At 31.8% G+C, this 25686-nt stretch overlaps 1 protein-coding gene across 7 annotated transcripts in view; it reads right to left on the minus strand.

Annotated features, from left to right (window-relative positions):
* LOC118190309 (myocyte-specific enhancer factor 2-like) overlaps positions 1-25686 on the minus strand; it is a 148917-nt gene that overhangs the window by 44727 nt on the left and 78504 nt on the right. For all 7 annotated transcript variants that reach the window (XM_035361002.2, XM_035361005.2, XM_035361006.2 and 4 more), the window contains one exon: positions 23429-23632. In XM_035361002.2, coding sequence (XP_035216893.1) covers positions 23429-23632 — 204 coding nt within the window. The remainder of the gene's footprint in view (positions 1-23428; positions 23633-25686) is intronic.

Consider the following 25686-nt stretch of genomic DNA (forward strand, 5'->3'; position numbering starts at 1 on the left):
GATTATTTATTAGAGCATTTATCAACTAGCATATGAATAGTAAGTACAATTAAATAAGAAGTGCTGCAAATCCACGAGAGATACAACTAAACAGTTAACTCAAATATTTTCATTCTCAACAACAAGTGATAAATCACTTTCTTTCTTATAAATGGTAACATTTTCTGGGCTATCAAAGTACTAACACACTAATATGAATAAACGTAATAAACAGCGAGAATTTTGATGGTGTAGAAATGTTGATCCATAATGAATAGGAAACTGGCAGCCAAGGCAAGTTGAATCTTCAGTAAACATGTTGCGGCCACAAACAAGTTGGCACATCATTTGTGCCTATTTCAAGAGGTTTACATTTTTGATAACTTTGCAGTGAGAAGGAAGCAGCAGAACAGCTAGGTGAGTAGTAAGCAAGGTGCATTCTGTTCAGGGTGAAATCTTAATTCAGACTGAATTAGTTTTGGTTAGTTTGGATAATTAATACTGCTGTAAAGTTATTATTGGCTGCTTGAGTTTTAGTTACATGTACATCATCAGAATTATGCAAGAGTCATATAATATGGATTAATCTTAAAATGACGCAGTGTACTATTTTTAGAATACAGAAGGGAAATTAATTTACACTGCTAATTTAAATCTGACCTTTTGCATATTCTTTATTTTTCTTACACACACACATATATATAACTTACTATTATATATATGTAATAATAGCAAGGAAAAGATGAAGCAATGCTGATACGTAATAGCAATACAGGATAGATCGTAGATCCATATGGAAGAGGAAGAATTCTGATTGTGTAATATGTTGACTTCATAATATCTAAAAAACTTGGCAATCAAAGCAGTTTTAATTATATTTTTACTTGCAATTAACATTTGTGTCCACAATCACTCGGCACTCTAGTCGTGCCTATTTACAGAACATTTATATTTTTGATATTATTGCGATAAGAAGCAAGACAGTGAAATTACATCCTAGAAGGGTAGAGAGCGTAGAGAGCGAAGTTGAAGTGCATAGTTATGCAACATGGAAGCACACAAAGAGAAAGGTTTCAGTTTGAGTTAAAAGTTTCAGTTCCCTATTATTATGTCATCAGAGCTGCGCAGGTCATAAAAATGGAATGATCTAAAATGATGAAATTCATAGAGGTTATTACGATTTTTAGAACAGAGAGGGAGAATTAAAGAGCTACCATTAGTTTAAATATAATTTTGATTTGAATATTTTTTATCTTTCATATATATGCAATGAAAACAGATTTTTAGAAGTAATGGTGTAGGAACACTAAAACGTAGAAATGCAGAAATACCGAAGGCGAAGCGAAAGTAGATCCATATTGAAGAGGAAGAATTCTGATTGCACAGAAAATGATTAATTCATAATAAAAAAACAAACTTAGGCAGTTGAGGTAGATCAAATTCCATTTTATTCCATTGATATTTGTGGCCACAATTCACTTGGCCTTCGAATTGTGCCTATTTCTTGAACATTTACATTTTCGATACTGACTATTATGACAGGAAGAGAGCACAGCGAAACAGTGTCGAAGTGGAAGCAGATAAAGAAGCTAAAATGCATATTTATCCAATATGGAAGCTCAACAAGAGAAGGTTTTGGTTTAGATTAAAAAGGTTCCAGTTCTCAAAATTTTGAGTTCATGTTTCCAATAAGCTAAGTCATCAGCTTTATGCAAGCTCTGTGGAGTAGATTAATCTATAAATCGATGTTATTATTATTTTTAGAACAGAGAGATGGAATTAAGAGATTGCCGCTAATTTAATTTTGATTTACATTTTTTTAAATCTTGCATATATATTATCTACACACATACACATGCAAGATATAAAGTATGAAGAAAAATATATCACCAAATTAAACTTCACTGGAACAAATTAACAAACCTTTAAATTACTAATCTTTAATTAAGTACAACCCCTTTAAGATGTCTGCATTTTCTCTGCAGTATCCACATTGCTGTAAACCTTTGCCCAATTGCTATCCAAACTAAAACAAAAAATTTCCAAACTTACAATCTCTGCTAACTCTGAGATGTGATTACATATCGAAAATCATGGAAGGTCTACTTCTGTTGTTCTATCAATCAAAAAGATAATATGCTATGAAATTCCTCATCCAGACATATATGATGTTCAACTACAAATTTGGACATGTTACTTCATAAATTTCATCCGGATCCATTACTCCGCAATGTCCAGTCAACTAACTACACAGCAGTTTCCTTAGTCATGACTAAAAAGTAAATTGGTGCTTTGCTAATCAAGCTGTCGTCTAATATCAAATTATTTGCAATGAACTACATTATCATCATAAGCACACACACACACACACACATATATATAATTACAAAACAATTTTTTAGAAAACAAAATATAAACATGCCTAGTATTTTCACGCATTAAGCACATAATCCATTAAATGGTATAAAGAATTTTAAAAATGTTAAAACCCAAACTTTTCAAACAAGCAATACTCCAATTCAAAAAATTAATGAAATTTAAAGAAAAATAAACATAACAGAAGAGGAATTTAATCAACTTTAATGCCACTTCATCAGAGGGAGGAACGCTGAAATAAATTTAAATCTCTCTTCTACAAAAATCCTTTCTTTTCTGTATGCAGAATTAGCTGATGAACCATTTCGATGTATTTTAATTATAATAGCTCACTCGAAAATTCTGGCCCTTCCCCAACGCAAGGAAAAAACAAAGTAAATTCTAATTAGAATCTTGAAACTTAAATAAACAGAATTCTATTTTAATTAAAGAATTAAAAACTAAGTGAAAAAATAAAAAACTTCAGTGAAAAATTTAAATCAAAATTTTTACCTTTAAATAGATAGCATATAATCCAAAGAATTCAAAACATTATAAAACTTAGGTGAAAAAATTAAAACTCACAAGAAGTAATTAAAAACTTCGAGCACATTCAATAGACCAAAATTGAAACTTATAATATTATTATATAGGAGTGACATACAGGTTTGCCATTTTGGCTTCATTGGTGAAACTAAAAAACCTTGGCGAGAAAGTTATTGCTCAAAAGGCTAAAATTTGGAACAAAAGATGGAATTTTGAAACCAAAAGAAAAACTTTTAAATACTTCAACGAACAATTTTTTTAATTTTGACAAAGAAAAGGATTACTTTACTAATTAAATTATATTTAAGCAAATTTTGACTCTTTTAAAACAAAAATAGAAATAAAGAATATCATTCAGTATAAAACTTTAATTAAATTTTTAAAATCAATTATTCTTTACATAAATAGACTCAAAAAGGTGTCCAAATAGTGGTCAAAAAGTTTTTAATTATTGTTTTGTATATATGAGTAGAAAAATCCATAGAATTTTAGTTTTTTTTAATTGTTATTTAAAATTTAAGAAGTCTTCACATCCATGGGCTTATCATGACGACTTTGAAATTGTAAGGGCCTTATTTACTAACAAAATAGTAATTAAGAGAAAAAACAAATAAAAAAATATAGAAAAGTAAATAAAAACCTATAAACCCTTTCTTCTCTTTTGGAGCTTTCAGATAAAAAAATTCATTCTTTTAAAAGGTATTATAGGGTGCAGACTACTTCACTTTTTTTTTTAAAAAACACTGAATTATAAAGGAATTTCATTATCTTTTAAAATTCTGGTGAGAATTAGAATTTCTTTTTGTGTTTCTATTTTAGTGTAAACATTTTTAATTCTGCCAATTTGGTTAATAAAGGCATTTGTAATAACTTTTTTTTAGATATGTTGGAGTTCTAGTTTATTTGTTAGCAGAAAAATTAAAATCTTTTCTTTTATCAAAAAGTTTCTCTTAGATTATGAATACTTAGATCAAGATAAAATATTTCTGTTTGGTTTTTATTGGTCTTATTTAGTTTTAGACAATTGGGTAGATGTTGCTGTTTTTGACGAGATTAAAATTATTGAAATTAATAATGTCATCAAAATATCTATAACTGTGTTTGGATTTACTGAAATCGTTATCATAAAGGAATTTGACTTCTACAGAAAATAGAAATAATTTACAAATATGAGTGGAACATGAACTTCCCATTGGAATTCCTTGTATTTGCAGGTAAAGTAAGTGGAAATACTTAATATAGTTATTGTAGAGAAAAATGCAGAAATTCTTACCATTTTTGTAAATCCAGAATTTTAAGTATTTCAGGAAAAAATCTGTTATTTCTAAAAGACTTTCATAGATTTCTTTAAGTGGCAGAGACATGTAGGGTTTTTTAAAGTCATAGCAGTTAATATTGTAAATTTTAAGATTTTTAACTTCTTCCACAATTTTCAAGTTATTATAAATAATCCAGCAGAAGTTTTGTCTTCTTTAACTTGTTCAAAAACTATACTATAAATAGTTTTACATAGAGTGGTAAAAATATCATGAAAAATTCTTCTTGAAATTTCTGGTACAATTGGCTATAAATCTAAATTTTACTGGATTTTTCTGAAATTTTGGTAAGGCATATAAAGATTGGCAAATCTGTTATTCGTAGTAAAGAGGGAAATTTTCCATTTTGTGTGAAAAGCAGAAATTTTGTTAATAACTGTTCTTTCTTTATTTTTGCTTGTATTATAGGTAGAAGAATTTTTTAGTTCATTTTCAATTATATCATTGTAAAATTTTTTCATAAAATACCGAAATTATTGTTTGCTTTATCAATGTTGGTTATAGTAAATTGCTTTTTAATTGTAAAACTTCAGAAGTAAATTTTTCCAGTTTGTAATTCCCTTAATTTTTTTTTTTTTTTTTGCTTCGAATAATAATCTCATTTTTTCATTCCTTAAATAGATTGAAGGGTAAAAAAAAAATTAGAACTAACTTTCAAAATGAAATTATCAATATCTGGAGAAATACTTTCTATGCAATGTAATTTATTATTGAATTTAATAAGGCCTAAACTTCGTTCCTTTTTTATAAGCAGTCTAATCTCTTGATATTGAATAATGTCCAGATTTCCTGTTATAATATGCTTGTGTCCTTCATCAACAAATGGCTGAAATTTTTCTTCACTACAAAATCTTCTTCATTATAGTTAGAAATAAAAACTACTTAGTTTTTTTGTTGTAACCAAAATTTTAGAATTTATTGCAGGAAATCTTTGTTGTGCTTGTTTAAAAATCTTACGAAGTTGAAGATCATCACAATTCTTATGTAAAAAGTTAATGGTACTTTTTTTTGGGGGGGGGAGCACAGTTGAATTTGAATTTTCTGAAATCAACTACTAAATCTTTAATGAGATTATTTCCATTTCCTTTGAAGTTATCTTGACAAAATTTTGAATGACAATAAGATACCTGTGAGGTAGGGAATGAAGGTAGTTAAGAATATTTTTCTTGAAATGTTGCTCTTTAAATAAATCTTGAAATTTTGACTGTAGAATATTAGTATTAAGAAAAGTTTAAACTTTTTTGTTATTTCCTCTGGTTCCTCTTTGCCTTCCTTTTTTTTTTTTTTTTTACTAAAACGACTGAACTGTTCTTAAACAGTAGCTAAAAGGCAGATTTACTATTAATACAAGAGTTTAATCCATAGGGATAAAGCGTTGTTAACTGCAAAACGTATAGAGATTCCTTAAAAGTCTATTTCTAAGATTAGGTACTATATCTAAAATTTTGATAGTGATATTATTGAAGTCGTGTATTTTAAAATGTTCAAGTTCTTTGGTAGTATGAATTTAAAGTTACTTGATCTGGTAAAAGTTAAATAGTCCCAAACTCCTGACAGACGTGAAGCAAATTATCACTATGTCTGAAAGTAACTACAATATCAGACAAAGGTTCAAATAAGCCTCTTATTTAAAAAGAACTTAGAACATAAAGGCATGTTCTGATGCTAACAAAATCAATTACAGCTCACGGTGGCATAATTAAACAAAAAACAGTCAAATTCAAACTAAAAATGTAGACTAGTGGTCAAAGATTATACAATTCAATTTTAATTTAATCTGGCTCAGTCACTCTATCATATGAGGAAATAGAAACGGGAAATTATAGTAAAAGCTGAAATCATAAACAATTGGGTAATTTACATAATAATAACTGCACATATCTTTGAAGAATAATTTTCTCTATGTGTTCAGTTTCTTTCTTCAACATGTTTCCTTTTTATTTTAGAATTTTTAGATTTAATTAAGGATTTCTGTCATTCTAAAAAACACCAAATGCATTTAGAATGTATAGAAAAAATGGCTAATTTTATTTCTTTAGTAATATGAACATTCAGAAGAAATATGAAATATATATGGTAAAGCAGGCCAGTGCTGGTGTGGCAGAATTTTTAGAATTTAGTGACACACCGAACGACAAAACTTTTAGAATTTAGAGCAGACATTGGAAGCAGAATTTAGAAAGGCACTAGGCAGCAAAATTTAGAGAGATTGCATCAGGTGGGGAAATGCTTAGTGCCAGCTCTGTGTATGATGCATTACGACATATTAGATGAATCTTTTAAATTGTCAATTTTCAATTTCTTTATTAATAAAAAAATCCCTATCTATTATGCCTGCCCATGTTATAAGATAAGAAGCATTTTTGATATTTTCCATGCTTGTGTCTAGTGAAAAGTAGAGAAAAAAAAAGGGAAGATAAACATATTAAGAAAAAGACTTCTAATATGAGAAGTAAAACATTCAAATATTATGTTTTCATTGTTCCTCCAGATGTTCTCCAAAAAGTAAGAAATTCATTGCAAACTTTATGTAAAATACATCAATTACGTGTTCATACCATAGAGACATTTTTAATTTTGTCACATATTTTATGAATCTTCTAGAATCGTAGGTCTATAAATCTTGCCTTCAAATTCTTCTAAACTTTCCAAATTGCAATGTCTAAAATCCTAAAGAAAAATTATCCCTATCAATTCTGTAACAGCAAAAAGCCAGAAATATTTTGTAAAAAAAAAAAAAAAAAGGGGGGGGGAAGGGAAAAAGTGTAAAATTAATTTTATAGAGAAAACTGATTCATATTCCGAGAATTTTGAATATTCTGAGACAATTACACGGGAAAAACTCTTACTATGAAAAAATTAAAAAGAAGACATTTTTAATTAATTACATAACCTAATTTTGCTTTTACTAAGAGGTGTTTCATAAATTTTGCTTTGTAGCACACTATACCTTGTTTATTTTTCAGATTCAAAATACTGTAAAATAAAGTTGCCAAAATGAATTTTTATAATTTGACAGCAAATAATAAAAATGTTTTATTTTAATGTTATTTTTTTAAATATAATTTCAATATATTACCAATATTTTAATGAAATTTATCCATGTTAAAAAGTTTAAAAAAAAATCATCAAAAAATTCCCAGATCTCGGTAGTAAAAATTTCTATAGATATTGATCTTAAAATCGCCGATATATTGATAAGTCGCCAAATTTAGAGCTGTTTAATAAAAGAATTCACATCCCCAAAAGCAAAAAGTTGTTTAATAGCTCTTTTTTAGAAAAAATGAATTTCAAAATGCTTATGTTTCACTTCTTGCTTAAAAACTCGAGTATCCCATCATTTATATTAGAAATAGAAACAAACTACAACCCATGAACCCATTTAAAAGATAACCATATATGTCAGCGAATTGCCTAAAATATTCCTCCAAAATGCTATTTCACACTCAAAATGGCAGTCGTAAAAACAGACAGAAATTTCAGATGATTAAAATTAAGGACCTTCTGCTGATGTGGGCCAAAATTAAGGACTTTTAAGGACCAAATGTCGATTCCAAAAAAACCTAAGGACTTTTAAGGATTCTTAAGGACCGTACAAACCTGTATATATATATATATATAATCTATATATATACATATATATATATATAATCGAAATAGAAATTGAAAAGCTAACAAGTAATGAAACGTAAGACCTATTTGGTCTTAAATTTTTTTTTGCGCAAAATGCTGCAAAAATATGAAATAATAGGAAGAAATATTGTAGCGAGCTTGCTATAAAGTTACCAGGAGCTGTAGCTCCAAGAAGTAGTTCAACGCAGTATTACTAAAATATTAACATAGAAGAAATTTTTAAAAAAAATTATTAACATGGAAAAAAGAAAAAACTGCTTATATGTGAAATAAAACTGCTTAAAATCAATGTTGGAAAACATTAGTTTCCAACATGTGAATGCGCAAAAAAACTAATCTGATCGTTGTGACATGTGAAAAGTTAATACATATAAAAATAGATCGACGGAACACAACACTTGCTTCCTGACCAAATACTTCAAATTAAACCCTACTTTAAATTTGAAAAGACCTTAGGTCAACTCGTTATCAACCACCACAAGGTACAAGAAAATAGCATATGTAATTGCCATCTACCTCTTTACCATAAATATGTCGATCCTTTCCACCAACACGTTATAACCGGAGATCTTAATATCATTGAAGACTTAGAACTACGAGCCCTTTTACAACTTGGAACCAAATTTCATCCTACTTTCAGTATCAATAAACACTTTTGCCTCAAACAATTCAATCAAGATCTAGATTAATTTATCATCTTAGTTAGTAATAAATCCAATTTACCTACTACTACTTTTCTTGAATGGAAAGCTGCACTGATTAAAGAATTTTAACATTTACTTTTCAAGACACCTTCTTTCAACTCTTTACACAATAAGAAGCAACTCTATAATCTTATTAAATAAAAACAAGATAATTTTATCATTACAAAAATTGACACAGCCAGCAACAATTTTAGTGTTATATGAAAAAAGTTTTACTTCAACCTTCTGCATAAAGAACTAAATAGTAATTGCACTTACCAAAAAATTACTGCCAGCACTAAAATTCTTATCAATAAATTTAACGCACTACTTAAAAGACTCAGGATACATCCCCGGAAATATAATAATAGATTTGCAAATCTCTATGCGCTACCAAAATTTCATGTCTCCTATTAAATTCAGGTTTATTGCCAATAGTACCAAAAGTTATCTTAAAGAAACAGATTATCTTTTTGCAAAAAAACTTCATTTAATACGTGAATTAATAACTATGATTTTAAGGATCTGCATTGCAACTGGATGATTTCAAGTAACGAGCTAGTTATCAAGACAATTAATTCACTTAAAATAGACCATATACAATGCTACGATTTCGAGAACCTATATTCTACCTTACCACTTGAAGAAATTTATACAAGCTTACTTGCTCTACCGGATATAATTCTACAAATTTCGACAATAATTAATACAGAAAAATGGCAACTTTTTCTTTCAAGTGTGCTTTTCAATAATTTTATTCAATTTAACAATAGCATCTTTAAACAAATTCAAAGAATTCCAATGGGAGGCAATTTTTCAAGTGCTGTGTGTGAATTATTCCTTTTCACAAAAGAATTGACCTTTGTCCGTTCACTAAGTAAAGAAGAACATAAATTTTACCAACACATCTATCGTTACATTGATGATATCATTGCCTTTAACAACCACAACAAAATAGAAGTTGCTAATATCTACCCAACTTGCTTAAAACTAAATAATACAAATACGGTGCAAAATAATGTAGTCTACCTTGACTTAAATATTATGGATTACAATTTTATTAAAGTTTACGACAAGAGGAGAGAATTCACTTTTTCTACACTAAAGTTAACCAAATGCAATTCTAATATTTCCAAAAGAATCATCATTAACACAATTTTTTCACAGCTACTTATAATAAAAAGAATATGTAATACTACAGAACATTTACAAGAAGAAATACTTTACTTTGTCACAATTTTGAAAAATAACCAAATTCCTCATAAAATAATTAAAAATACTTTAAAAAAAGCTGGCATTAGCCTTACCAATTTTTAGATAATTTGTTTTGGATAATGAAATTTTATATTTAAAGCCCAATGGGACGGTATAAAGTGGGTGGCTGATTCAGAAAATCTAATGTAAAAATTTACAGATTATTCTTGTCACTACATTTTCTTTCCTAGAAAGATTTTGGCACTATACTTTAATACTATTGTTTTAATAGTTTTGAATTACTTAGATGGCCAAATTCTTCTATTATTAACAGATCGGGCCTTTTCATTTTTCATAGTAGCTTGACTGCTCTCTAGCTTGAAGAATGACGACTTTTATTAACAAATGACTTTTTTCCATTTTACTCTTTCTTTTGTGGCCAAGATAAGTAATCTTAGCTGAATTAGCCATTTTCACTATTTTGAAGCAGTTTTGTTCTTCTAACAACTTGACTGACGCCATTTTGAGTTCTTTCCATGTCTTTTCGCGTCTCTCATACCCTCTTTAGCAAAGGGGGGGATAAGAGTTCCCGCCAAAATTACAATCTAAGTGCATTGGCTTATACGGAATAGCATTGTTTCACCCACTTACGTCACACGACGAGAGGGATGGTTGGTAAGACACGGAGCGGATTTGCACCCTTTTCAAATCTGTATCGCGATCCAGAGGTCGGCACAACCCAAGTCTGTATTTTTAGTTTCTTTTGTTTTATGTGTTTCTTAAAATATTTTTCTTGGTCCTAGTAAGACCCACGGTGTTTGTTTTCATGCGTGTTTAATTGCATATTAATTTGATTTCAGTACCATAATCTTTATAAAAGTTTTATTCTTCTTTAAGCTAGCAGGACCAGCCCATACGTTATTGTAATTTTTGACTAATAGCAGACCGCTATTTATTTTATTTTGATTTTAATTTTGTATTGCTCGGAGTTGCATTTAACTTTTCTTACACCTTAATGTGTTTTTCTGCGGACGCGTCGGGAAAAGGAACAGAGAATTGAAGCTCCAAAAAGATTTTTTCGGGACAATTCATATTTATTTAAAAAAATTTTTTTTCATCAAACAAGAGCTTCAATGGTCTGTTTCGGCGAAATGCGTAATGGTATTTGGCCTAGTTCGACATTCAACTATTTTTCCCTTGAAAAGCCTGGTTGAGGGTCCGATTGGGCTAATTTACCATTTTCCGCTTTGTAATTTATATAATTTTTGTAATTTTGCAATTTATGTTTTTATGTTTTAATTATTTTTTGTTTTAACTTGTTCCGTCGATCTATTTTTATATGTATTAACTTTTCACATGTCACAACGATCAGATTAGTTTTTTCGTGCATTCACATGTTTTCCGACATTGATTTTAAACAGTTTTATTTCGCGTATAAGCAGTTTTTTTCTTTTTTCCATGTTAATAATTTTTTTAAAAAATTTCTTCTATGTTAATATTTTAGTAATACTGCGTTGAACTATTTCGTGGAGCTACAGCTCCTGGTAACTTTTTAGCAAGCTCGCTACAATATTTCTTCCTATTATATATATATATAACAAATAACGATGGCTGCTTTAAAAAAATAATTGGTGACCTCAAAATTAACATTCTAAATCTGGTGATCTCCTCCTAAATTCATCTGTTCTCCCAAATTCCAGATTTTTCGATGTTACGTAATGCTGCTTGAAAAGGGTAACCAAAACTAATAACTAACCAATTATAGCTTGTTTCTAGAATCACACCTACTCTGGTATAAAAACTCCCCAACAGCTAGTTGAGTCACTTTTTTCCTAGCTTCCACCATGCTAATAACTCCTCGCTTCACTTCCCCATCTAAACTGTCTGCGTCTTAATTCTTTAGAATTAATGTGCATAGAAATTTGTCATATTTAATTACGACTGGAAAAGTGTCTGCCATAGTAATTGGATATGTGTGAAAATAAAGACTGGACATTTTCAAGTTTATGTTTTATCTTCATATGTATGCCTTAACCACAGCCATGACGAACATCAAAAGCTGTTGAGAGTTCCAGCCATAGTGACTGTGCTTAGAAAATATGACACACATACACACACACACACACACACTGGTGTGCAAAACTTAAGTAACAATTTAAATTTCAATCAGACAGTCAAGAAATTGCAAAAAAGAAGTTCTTGCGATTAGTACAATGAACACGGAATTCAGTAGAAAGGTCATGCATATGCAAATGTCAGAAACAAAATGTTACAGGCGATGTGAGCATATGCAAAACACGTGCGGTCGGCATGCTCAACTCAAGACTACAATAAAAGGAAGATGATGCAATTAAAGACATTTGTTGCTAGTGCAACTGAGTTCTTTTGTGAAATATGGCTAGAAGAAATCACCTGGATGACTTCACACGTGGAAGAATGATTGGTAAGCTGGAGGAGGGACATAGTGTGACCAGAGTAGCTGAAGAGTTCTGTATCAACAAAAGTGTCATTGCGTGCTTGGAAAGCCTTCCAAACCGTACGTACAGCTGTTAGAAAGGTTGTGGATGGCTGCTCCAGGAAAACAACTGCAGTGGATGACCGATGTATCATCCACCAAGTGAAAAGAGCCTGAAACCAGACAGCAAGCCCGATAGTTCAGCAACTGTGCAATAAGTGTTGAGGTTTACCGTGTCCAGACACCTTCACGAAGGTGGCCTATTCGCCTGCTGTCCTGAATGCTGCAGCATTCCTTTGAAAGTTGGCCATCAGCAAGGAGCACAAAAAGTGGGCATTTCATCAATGGAGTTGTATCCTCTTTACGGATAAGAGTCATTTTAGTACCACAAGCAATTCTCAATGCCAGCTGATTTGGAGAAAGGTCAGTTCACAGTTTCATCCCAGGAATATCACAGAAAGAGACTGTTACGGTGGTTCCGGAGTTCTTGTCTGTGGAGGCATTATGCTGAACGGGCGAACAGAGCTCCACGTTTTCAACAGAGGTTCTGTAACCAGAGATTACTATTGCCAGGAAGTGATCCTTCCCCATGTGCATCTGTTCTGAGGTGCTATAGGAGCAGACTTCGTTTTTGTGGATGACAAAGCTCAGCCACACCGGACTCCTGCTCTTTAGAAGCTACTACAGTCAAATACCGAAAATCTGCTGACGTGAAATCCGCCAACTCTTGAAATCCCTGTTGCGTCTCAAAATATAAACATTCAGTTTATAGGTTCCGAAAACCGCAAAATTGAGTACGAAATATTGAAGAAAAAACAATTACCGAATAATAAGGAGTCATAACGGAAATACCAAATTATTGACATCATGATAAAAGTTTTTTTCCTCTCTAATCTGCATCGATGTAAAAAAGCTCAACTCTCACTCAACTCTTTTTTCAAGTTCACGATTCACATTGTTGTATTTTCTGAGCTTTGTTATTTCACAAGATTATTTAATGCTTATTCTTTTTTAATCCGGATATTTTGTGGATAAATTAACTGCTTCCCTTACAATTTTTTTGGAAAAAAACTTGCAAAAAAAATCATCACATTTTTTTATTTTACTATTAAATACAACGAAATGAAACAAATCAAAATATGTAGGTTTTAAGTTGAAATTTAATTTTTTGAAGGTGTAAAAACATTTAGTTTTAATATTAGTTTACTATCCCAAGTTATCTCGGGCAAATGAAAAAAAGTTAAATACAGTCAAAAGTCGTTAATACGGATTCGTCGGGACTTCGTCGATTCTGGATTATCGATTTTTCCGGATTATAGATAATCAGTTTAAATCTGGTAAGATGGCATGCAGAAATTATAAAATTAAAAATATGAAACTGTAATTAATGAAATAAAGAACAATTATGATCTAAAGGGTATCAAAATTTACAAAAAGAAAAGGCTTAATATTTATTTGTTTACTTTATTAAATATTTCTTTCAATGTAAGTTGTTTAAGTTGCTTTGTTTCATGTGATAATACTTTCTCTTTAATTCTATTAAACAGACATAATTTCTTGTTCAGTTACAAAGTTCCGCTGTTCAAGTCTTATAACTGCTGTGTCGAGAATACCGACTAATTTGTCAATTGAAATTTTTTCGTTTTCAATAACCTCTATGTCACTTGTGTTGAAATTTTACAGCAACAGTGATTCTAACACCGGAATCAGAAACCGGAAATCTTTGCATGGGGTGAAATCGGCAAACCTCGATGCTGTGCATATATAATACAATGAATAATATAATCAATTTATATATGTAATAATAATTTAATACAAATAATAAGTTATTGCAATAATGTATACAATAATTTAATTAAATGTATCTAATACACTTTATTTATTTTGCACTTTTAGTTTGAATATTATGATTTATCTTTTCTGTCCTGAAATCCGCAAAATCCTAAAATTCGCAATCTGGTCCCAAGCTTCGGGGATTTCTGGACTTCTACTGTACTATCACTCAAATGGATTGGCAAGCATATTCCCCTGATTTAAATCCCATAGAACATGTGGGATGCTTTGAGGAGACGCCTTGCGGCATGACTACATCCTCCGGGGAACAGCCAACAACTGAAACAGATGCTGATTGAGGAATGGGCACCCTTACCTCAAGATCTGTTGGACAATCTGGTGCTGAGTATGGAGAGACAGTGCAAAGCAACCATTGCAGTAAGGGTACAGCATATCCCTACTAAGGAACATATGCTTGTTGTTTTTCCTCTTGTGAAAACAATCATGTGTAAGGATGAATTCAATAAAGTCTTTTTTTTTTGTTTGATTCCGCTCTTGTATACATTATATTCATTTTTGCACAACTATGCTTTCGTCATCGTTTAAATACAAAATGCTGTCTCTCATTTCTGAATCTCATGTCTCTCAGATGATTTATGATGGAGTTACGGCAAAAAGAACACCTGTTGCTTAAGTTTTGCTCACCACCAGATATATATATACCGTATTTATGCGAATCTAATGCGCCATCGAATCTAATGTGCATCCCCATTTTAAAACTTTAAATAATAAAAAAATTATTTGTCGGTGAATGTAATGCGCATCAATGATATGAGGAATTTATTGAATCTTATTTATACAACAATGGATTTGTATATAAACTATCAATTAATGGTATGATAATTTTATTTAAATTTAGATACCATATTTTATACAACAATGGATTTATACATAAAGTAGCAGAACATAGAATTAACCTATTAGTGGGTTATTGTCATGTGAAACAATCAATGTTAATTAGCACTACCGTATATACGGTACCTATCGTAAAATATGAACATGAAATAAATCGTAACATTTCTATCTAGCTAACAGTTTCTACAATCAGTGATTAATAGTAAACGTCTTTATTCACTAATGTTTTCATCACTGGAACCCTCGCAGCTCTCTTTGTCAGAAGCAGATTCATTTCTTCTTTCCTCATCATCGTCAACGTCATCCTCGGCTTTCCAGAGCACGTCATCGTCACTGCCATTCAATGAATTTGAAATGCAGCATTTCTTGAAAGATTTCACAATCATTGGTGCTTCGATGCTTTTCCAGGCAGCAGAAACCCAGTGTGCAACAATGTGCGTTGCAGCACGCTTAATTTTTCCTGTCGGGGTCAATACACGGTTTGGCTGACAAAACCATTTTTCGTACTCCGCCTGAACATACCCCTTAAAAGGTTTATTTATACTAACGTCCAGGGGTTGTAACACAGACGTCATCCCTCCAGGAATGATAACAAGATCACTGCCTAGGCTGTGCATCTTCTTTTTTACGTCGTCAGTACCACGAAATGCGTCCAGACAAAGCATTGATGGTGGATTAGAGAGCCTACCGGGATGGCGTTTCCATACATTTCGGAGCCAATCAAGCATTAATGATTCCGTCATCCACCCCTTCTCTTGGTTTTGAATCAGGACATCATCTGGGAACAGCTTTTCATTCTTAGGGGTTTTAAGGCATGTTTTCCGTTTGAAGATTAAGAAAGGGGGAAGTTTGCACCCGTCTGCTGTTATTGCCAGCATCACTGTTACGCGTTGTTTTTCACATCCCGAAGTTTTGATGATAACTTCCTTAGTCCCCTTCTCCGTAATGGTGTAGTTATCAAACCAAATTGCCGTCTCGTCAGCGTTGCCAATTTGCCCCATTGAAAAACTCTTTTCCTTCCGAAGTGTGATGACATACCGCTGAAATGTTAGTAGTTTTCCCTCAAAATCTGCAGGAAGCTTTTGGCATATTGTTGTACGGCGTCTTAGAGATAAACCCATCCGCTTCATAAACCGATCCACCCATCCACGGCTAGCCTTAAACTCTTGTTTCGGTATTCCAAGAACTTCAGCCTTCTCTTTTGCTTTATTTCTTATGGTGTCACTAGTCACAGGTTGTCCATTCTTCCTCCTTTCACGTACAAATTCCAAAACTTTTTCTTCAATTTTAGGGTGTCTTCCTTTGCGAGGGCCAGTGAATTTCTTTCTACTAGCTTTAGTTGCAAACAGTGCCAATTTCTGTTGCCGCCACAAGCGAACATTGCTCTCAGCTACATTGAACTCTCTCCCTGCCTTTCTATTGCCATTTTTTTCAGCATAAAGAAATACTTTACGTTTGAAAGTTTTGAAAGTGGGCAAACAAGAATGTCATATGACATTCTTCTCTGTTTGCCCTCCATTTTGTGCCTACGTACTCTGCAGTTTGTATCCTCTATGCAATAATGTGTCAACGATAAATGTAAAGGTAAATGTAGTCGAGAAATTTGGTTGACGTCATCGGCGAACTTTGCACTCGAATCTAATGCGCACCCCAATTTTGAATACTACATTTGTCCAAAAACGATGCGCATTAGATTCGCGTAAATACGGTATATATATATATACTACACCAAAAACAAAACTACTACGCAAGCAGGATTGAAGTAAATTAAAAAAGCAATTTAATTTTAATTTTGGATGCTTTAAGTTTATATATATATATATACACATGCATAAAATTTATGAGGGCAATTGGGAAACTAATTTCCATTTCACTATAAATAAAAAACCCGCATAGACTCAACAATTTTTTTTATTTATATATGAAAGGTACAGCTATCCTCTATTTTTCAGCACAGTCACCATGTACAATTCAAGCATCTGTCATAGTGTTTACCATTTACTGATCCCCTTCTGCATAAAACTCAAATGCCTGGGGTTTTAACCAACTTGTCACAGCATTTTGAAGTCACTCCTCATCAGCAAACTGCTGTTTCCTTAACCACTTCTTCATTGCAAGGAACAGATTGTAATCAGAAAGAGCCTAATTTGGGCTGTAGGGATATGTTAAATCATGTGCCATTTGAATTGGTGCAAAAGATGTGTTCACTTAGCACTGTGAGCGAGCGTTATCAAGCAGGGACACAATCTCAAATGTCAGCAGGCCACATCTGTTCTGGAAGACTCTTTTCAGACTTCTCAAAGTGTTACAATACTTTAGAATTGATTGCCATACTATGTTCTATGAATTCAACAAGCGAGATTCCATTATGACACCAAAACACGTTGAGCATAACTTTTCTCGCTGACAAAGTTCAACAGTGTTTCCTGAGTCAGGTTGGAGAATCAGCAAGACCTCACACCATTGACTGTTGTTTTGTCTCAGCATTCACATATGCTACGCATCTTGTTGTTAGTCGCTATTCTGTTAAAAAAATACTTCCCCTTAAATGTTCAGAAGTTAAATTTCTGTAAAATACATGCAATTTTATAGCTAATTGGTGGAAAGAAAGGAATGACAACAGAATTCTTATAATCTCCTAAAACAAGAGTGTGCCTTTTGGTGTGTTGAGATGAGAATTTTTTAACTACTTGATTAATAATGTTGGGTGAAAAGCACCTGGCAATAGCCACTTCTTTTAAATAATTTAGTTCTTGATCAAAGCCAGTTTGGAGGAGCAAACTTGAAGTGCCCAGACAACATAGGAATAAAATGAAGCTAACTTTTGTTTAGTCAGATAACATGATTTGAAGTGTGGTGGAAAGCAAACCAATAAAGGTTTATGGTAATCCGTAGTACTGAAGTTAGATGTGTTACCAGTGACCAAAATGTACAGAAACGGAAGATAATTGTTAAAGTGAACTGAATAGCAGGATCAGTGGAATTTTTTTGTTTGACTTTAAATTAATACTTGTTCAGTGTGTTATTTTATCTTAATTAGATTAAGTTTGCATATATACCTACGTAGATATAAGAAGCTAATACTTATTGTAACATTACTGTTGTACATCTGATATTATTATGGTGAGAATTTCACCTAGCCATGACAGCAGTAACCAGGCTGCAGAAAATATGAGCTACAAGCTTTTGGGCCGAAGGATTTGCATGGGATGCAGCAAAAGTTGTCATGAGTTTAACAGCACCTCATTCTAAAGGTAAGTTCTTAGCATTATGTCAGGTAACTGACTTCTGATTTGTGTGTGACATTTAAAATGAAATACGCTGCACAAATTGGGAAGTTTTTCAATTTGTTACATTCAGAAAATGGGGTCCCTGTTTTTAAAATTGCGATGTCATAATTCTTAATGATTTAAAGTTAGGGTAAGGAGACCAGGCTTAACTCTCAACATGCAGATAAGTAAAGTTTTTATGTTATTGTAGATGCGAATAATTTGTAAATATAACTGTATAAAGAGAAATGTATTACATGTTCCAAAAATCCAGAAGGGTATTTTATTTTATAATATTTGACTAAACATTCTATGTCAGAGAGTTAAGTGAGTAAAAAAAATATCAAATGATAAAAATTTGAGTTTTGCATGCAACACTTATTGTCGACTACTTTTTCTTCTTCTTCTTCCCCCCCCAAAAAAAGTGTAATTCACAGTACTGAATATCTAATTTAAATCCTTGCATCTAATTCATAATATTCTGAGAACAGCAATTTCAAAGGAAGAGGTCATAATGCAATACCAAAAGAAAACAAAAAATTTTAGAAGATCCCAACATGAAAATATTCTAGCATTGACTAAAACACGGCATCACTGCTTTTATATTTAATTACATAATATGAATGTTATATGCAACTCCTGTTTATTTTCACCTCTTGTAAGCATTTACTTCTTTAATTATCAATAATCATTATAATAGTATAATAAATACCATTTGGTATGATTTTAAAAGGAAGTAGTAAATCATGAACATTTTTTCAAGCTTACCTTAACCATAGAAAGCTAATTTACATTTAACTATATTTTGAATATTTTTAATTTTAAATATCAGATCTAATAAGTAATATTTGATTGAGAAGGATGTCAGTCTTAAACATCTCATACTCTCTCTTTCCAAAATTACGAAAAACTAAATACATGAAAAAAACTGATCAACTTGATAAGGATCAATGCATACTTGCCAACCTATGACACTCAAAAATCAGGAGATTTTTTTAAGAAATCAGGAGATTTTTCACAATGTTAAAAGACTTTTTAAATGATAAAAATATAGTTTTTAATAATGAATTAACTTTAAATAGTAACTAATTCTTAAATGCAAGCAACACAAAAATACCTTACACATAAAAAACATTTTTATTAATTGCATTGTTTAAGGGGAAAAAAAAAAAGACACTTTAATTAGTTTTCATACAAATGTTATAAACAGTGGCAGATTTTGCTTTCTTTAAGAAAGAAACTTCATAATTTTGTTCACAGCAATTGCCACATAGGCCTGTTTTCGCTAATAAAAGTTTTTCGAATGTGTCATCACTAATATTAGATCTAAATTTAGTCCTCGTTTTCGCAACAACACTGAGAATCCTCTCACACTCTGCATTACTATAGGGAACTGTCAAGATGGTAACACAATTCTAGACTATATTTTACAATTCCATCAGCACCTTTCACTTTTCCAATTAAACTCCACTGGGTGTCAATCCTAGCTGATTTCAGCTGCTAAATTTAAGAGGTGACAGGTGCACCTCATAATCTGAATTTTCCTTTTCTTAAGATGCCTGCAACACCAGTCTTCCAAGCCTACGAATACTGGTGCATTATCGGCACCAAGTGCTAAGCAATTATCCAGAGGGCCTGCATTTTCTTTTAAAGTTTTAATAATTAGCTGTGCTATATTAAAGCCTGTCAAATGTCCTTCTAAAGTAGGAACATAAAGTAAACTGCGCTCAATTTCTGAAGACTCTGGATCAAAAAAAGAAACAACAATTGGATACAGTTTTGAATCGGTATTATTACTTCCATCCGTAGAGAGGCAGAAAGGAGCTGTTTTAATGCAATCAATAACTGAAGATTTATTTTTCAAACCCATTTCTTTAACAATTGATCCTGTTTTGATTCTTGCACCTTGAGTATTTTTTAGCGATTTCACTATCGGGAAACATTTTTCTAAATAAATCTGCAGCATGATCCAATGCATTCAGTGTCAGGATGTGCTCCAGTAAAAAGGCAGAGAACAGACATTCTGCATTAATAACTTTTTGGTCCTTTGTTTCCGAAGAAAAATTTAATTTTTCGTTTTTTTTAAAAACAACTCGTGTTATCCTTGTGTTTTTGCGTACGTACATGTTTGAGAACATCCGCCCTTCCACCATGCGAAATTGAAAAATCGCAACAACGGGCAGTACATATCGCAAATTTATTACATTTCTTTGAGGAAATAATGGAAGGAAAGTCAACTATGTACGATTTTTGAAACGTACACGATTATTTCACTTTCTCGCAGACGTAACAAAAGATGATAATTTCTAAAACTATTTCCCTAAGGCACGTGTACTCACACAACTCTGGACAAAATGAAAGAAATAACTAAAGCACGTCCAAATAACAACTTGCTTTGTCCTCATTGGCTAATATATGCCAGCTGACACGCAGTGGAGCTCGAAGCCCATTGGAGAACTGGAGAACGACGTTTCTGGATATGTATAATGCTCTCACTCACAAAGCAGAAGCTATCTGATTAGCAAGGTTTTGTTTTAGATATAATGTAGAATAATTCAATTGCTTTCAGACATCCAAAAGCACTTTTTTTTTATTCATATAACAAAGCATTAAGCCAAGTTGCATAAAAGTCGTGAGAAATTTTAAGAATAAGAAAAAGTTGGGAGAAATATATTGTAAATCGGGTTGGCGGGAGAGCGCTCGAAAATCGGGAGTCTCCCACTTAAAACAGGAGAGTTGGCAACTCTGTCAATGTCTTGCATATTTTGGATTTTAAATAAGTGCCTGTTATTTTTCAATTAAAAGATGTACTTTTCAACTTTTCCTCTCTTCAAAGGCATTGACTCCAATACATTCAACCGTTCTCTTAGTTTTGGTTCATTAAAGTTAGAAGATAATTTCCAAAATTCATATAGCCATTCTCAATATCACAGGAAGTGACACCATTTAGGAAATTACTTGCATGAAAAGCTGCATAACTGAGAAACCATACTTACATGGCAGAGATATTTATAGAATTACTTCACATAAATTTTAGCAGAATTCATACAAGATTCCTTACATCCGCATAACAAGCTTTTTCATTTACATACATCAAATTTTATACAAAAGTCAACTTCAACTTTTGTATATTTTCAAAGTATACTGGAACTTCAGTATACAATATGTTTGAAATGTTAAGCTGATCCAGAAAGTAAGTACCATATCTCCTGCATATCTGATAACATGAAGGTTGTGTTTGCATAGTTACATCACTCAAGTTGAGAATGAATTTGCCTAACCCTTTTATTTGTTTACATTAATACTTGAAGTCACTGTCTGTTGATAATCATGTTTAAACCAATTAGTCAGCAAACCAGTAGTGAAATAAGAGCCATTATCAAGTTTCTCAATACAAGAAACGTAGAGAGAAAACAAACACAATGATTGAAGATATGGTGCAAAAGTAGGTTAGGATGTTTAATGAAAGAAAGGAAAGTGTTCACGGAAAGAGTGCAGTGGATACATGTTGTTGATAACCAAAAACTGGTGCACTGCATTGATGTAAAACTTCATTCAAACAGGCGATTCGATTTCTGATTTGCCAATGTATTTTCAAAATATTTCACAATCATTAAACGAAACTGTGACTGAACATCTGCACTACAAAAAACTTTTTGCGGTAGGTATCAAAAACACTACTGGACTTTCAAAAACTTACAACGCACTGGAGCAATCTTGTAGTTTTTGTGTGACAGTAGGAAATCATTTCATAAAAAGGAGTGTCACAAGCGATGAAACATGGATTTGTTACAAGAACTTCAAATGAAATGACAGTCACTAGAATGGCAGAATACTGGTTACCCGAAACCCAAGAACACAAAACCACTTCTTTCTTCAAGGAAAATCACATGCATTATGTTTTGGGACCATTAAAGAATTTTGTTAGTGAATTGAATGGAACAAGGCACAACAATCAGTGGCACAGCTTACTGCAAGACACTGAAGAAGTTACAGCGTGTAATACAAAACAAACGGCGACTTCTGGTATTGTGTTCACATATGCCAACGTGTGACTGCATACATAATGACAATACTGCTTGATTCATTTTACAAGGAACAATTCTGTTCCCCTCCTTATAGTCTGGACCTAGTTCCATCTGATTTCCATTTTTCTAATTTAAAAAAATTTCTAGCTGGCCAGCACTTTGCAACTGATGATTAGATCAGGGTAAATGTCCAGAACTGGTTCAGGTCACAAAAATTCAAATTCTAAGCAGGTATGATGCAATTAATGCCATGATATGACACATACCTTAATTCGCATGGTGAATACGTCAAAAAATAGTTTAACCCTTTTGGCCCTACCGGGACATATATGTCTCGGTGGGGCCGAAAACTGATGTTTGAAAGGGTTAAGGTGTGAAGATTACTCTGTAAAAAGTACAAATGAAAAAAAATTGCTAATCTTTTTAAATAATATCCAAACAGCACTTATTTCCTGGATGAGCTCTGTACATACTGCTTAGACACGAAAATGTGTTTGGTATATAATATTTGTTTGGAATACAACTCGCATTGGATACGTCATGACTGTGCGCAATACATTTGCTTACCTCTTTTGAGACAATACTATGACTGCCCCAGGAGCATCAGAATGACTGTTGCTATTATTCATAAACAACCTGTTGCTAAAATTTGAATTTTTAAGTATTTTGTGTTTTTTCAAGTAAGTTATTTGTAAATTCATTGACAGTGAGTTTTAGGAAAATAAATGCGAAGAGTCGAGCAATGAAGAAATTGTCAGAATCACTACGGAGGTGAAAAAAAAAAGAGGCTGTTGAAAAGTATGAAGTTGACATGCGTATTCAGGACTTTTGCTATTGTTCTAAGAGTCTAGAAAACAAAAATGCTATTAAGTCAATTAAGGTTATGAACAAGGTGAAATTAATTATCAAACAAAGATCAGACATATTGGAGAATGTTGAAATATGGCTTTCGATCTGGAGAGCAGAAAAAAAAAAATATATACAGTGCATATTTCACCCACTACATTTATAGTTTCGTATTAAGTGTTATAATAATAACATAAAATTTTTATAATAATATATTAATTATTTTCCCTTTATTTTTCATTGGGAAAGTTCATTTGGTAGGCATCTGAGGATCTGGAATGGATTAAGGACACATACCAAAGTACCACTGCATATAAAAAGGCAAAAAATGTATTTATTCACTTAAAAGTCAAAACTTCCGATTGTTGTTTGCATAATTTGGATTAAAAAAATGACAGATTATATAAAGAATACTGTATCAAAGGCTTCAGCTTACTTCAACTATATCACTGTTAGTTCTACTTTCATGAGGCTCATTGTACTCAGTATATTTGAGCAGCACTTTATCCATATCTGTACTTGCATACTGGAACAACTTATTAGTACTATTAAATATGATAAGTGCTATCTCACAGTCGCACAAAACACTGAGTTCATAGGCTTTTTTCATTAATCCAAACTTTCGCTTGGTGAAAGTAACCTGAAATAAATTAAAAGTCATTAGCCAATATTCTGCAGATAACATTTTCATATCCTTAAATTTATCCACATTTATCAGTATTTCTAAAATACATAATACTTCTCTCTTAGGGGTTGAACAGTCCAAACATCTCGTGTGCAGGGGAGATTTAACCTTCCAGCACACGCATATGCGCAAAATTTATGACAAATTTAGCTTTTAATGCACATTTTTCGCATATCAAAGCTGAGACGTTTAAAGGTCATTTCTATTCCTCCTTTCTACCCTTCTCCACATCATGGAATGTGGCAACAGTTTAAAAAAAAAAAAGTCATTTGACTTTTTTTTTTAAACTGGGCTTTTGTGCTTCGTGGCAGCTTTTTCATAAAAGTTATGACACGCAGGTGGTCGTGTTTTAAAATTGAGAAATTTTTTTCCTCAAATATTTTGTAATTTTGTGTTATTAATTGCCGTGTATTATTTTAATTTGAATACATTTGGGTCTGTAAATTTTATATATGTTTTCATGGCAAAAAAATATGTGCAACCGGCTGATTTTGCTCAGATTCTTCAAGAATTATAAGATGAAGAAAAGGAAGACAAGGAAATCTTCGGATGGGAGAACAATAGCGATTTCCATTCCTTATTTTCTGTTATTTCTATTTTTCAAAAATAAATAAAAACATTAAAGTTAGTTTAAAGTTCGTTTTTGTAACCAGTAAGAAGTAAATTTCCTTGCAGAAGGAAGTAATGCTAAACTTACTTTTTTTCCTACCAAAGTGTTTTAATTTTTTATTGTCTATACTAGTCTTTAATGAATATTAAAATTAACTTCAATTTAAAAATATAATTATTAAATAATAAATTTAAAATTGTCTATAATGAAATACATCATTGCATTTCCATCTCGCTGATATAAGAACTTAAATATAATTTACTTATATTTAAATGTGATATCATTCGTATTTTGCAATAATAAGATAAATACAGCACAAAGTCCGTAATCCAGACTCGTCGGGACTTCGGCGATTACGTATTAGGGATTTTTGCGGATTATAGATCATAAATTTAAATCTGGTAAGATGGCATGCAGAAATTATACAATTAAAAATATGAAACCGTAATTTATGAAATAAAGAGCAATTATGATCTAAAGGGTGTCAAAATTTACAAAAAAAAAAAAAAAAAAAAAAAAAAAAAAAAGGAGCTTAATATTTATTTGTTTACGTTATTAAACATTTCTTTCAATGTAAATTGTAAGTTGCTTCATTTTTGGTGCCAATACTTTCTCTTTAATTCTATAAACGGACACAATTTCTTGTTCAGTTACAAAGTTCAACTGTTTAAGTCCAGTAATTGCTGTGTCGAGAATACCGACTAACTTGTCAATCGAAATTTTTTCGTTTTCAATAACCTCTCTGTCACTTTCTTCACTATCGGAAGCGGTATTTTCTGGATCTAGAACCATACTACAGGTTTCGCCGTTCGTTAACTGATTGATGATTGGGGCATTGTCATCGGGTATTGTTCCCTTTTCTTTTTGCTTATGTCATATACAGTTGACTTTCCAATGCCATACTCCTCGCATAATTTTGAGACGGATATGCTTTTATCCATTTTTTGCAGCAATTACACTTTTTGTTTGATGGACATCGAAACATGCTTTCGCTTTGTAGATCCTTTGGCAGCTCCAGAATTGGAAACTCTTTTTGACATAATCGAAAGTTCAAGGTTAATTTTTATAAAATTGCTCTAACAATCTGCAAAAAATAATAAGCCAGATCCAATTAGAAGATTAAGGAACAGCACAATCTGCAACATTAATTGAAGTGCCTTAGAATCAGTAAAAATAATTTTAGCCTAGCTTATACCGTCTATTATGCATTAAACGCGCATGCGTAAAGCATACAAAAAAAGTTTGTGGCTTTGAGGTCCGGATTATAGTTCATTCCAGATAATGGACATCCGTATTACAGACTTTGTACTGTATTTTATTTCCGAACAAATTTATTATCAATATTGATTCATTTATGTCGTTTTTTGTGCCAAAAATTGGAAATTAGCAGATGTCATAA

This window comes from Stegodyphus dumicola, chromosome 9 (assembly GCF_044657685.1).
Source record: "Stegodyphus dumicola isolate Sdum_Otavi_A_Nest chromosome 9, ASM4465768v1".
Taxonomy (NCBI): Eukaryota; Metazoa; Arthropoda; class Arachnida; order Araneae; family Eresidae; genus Stegodyphus; species Stegodyphus dumicola.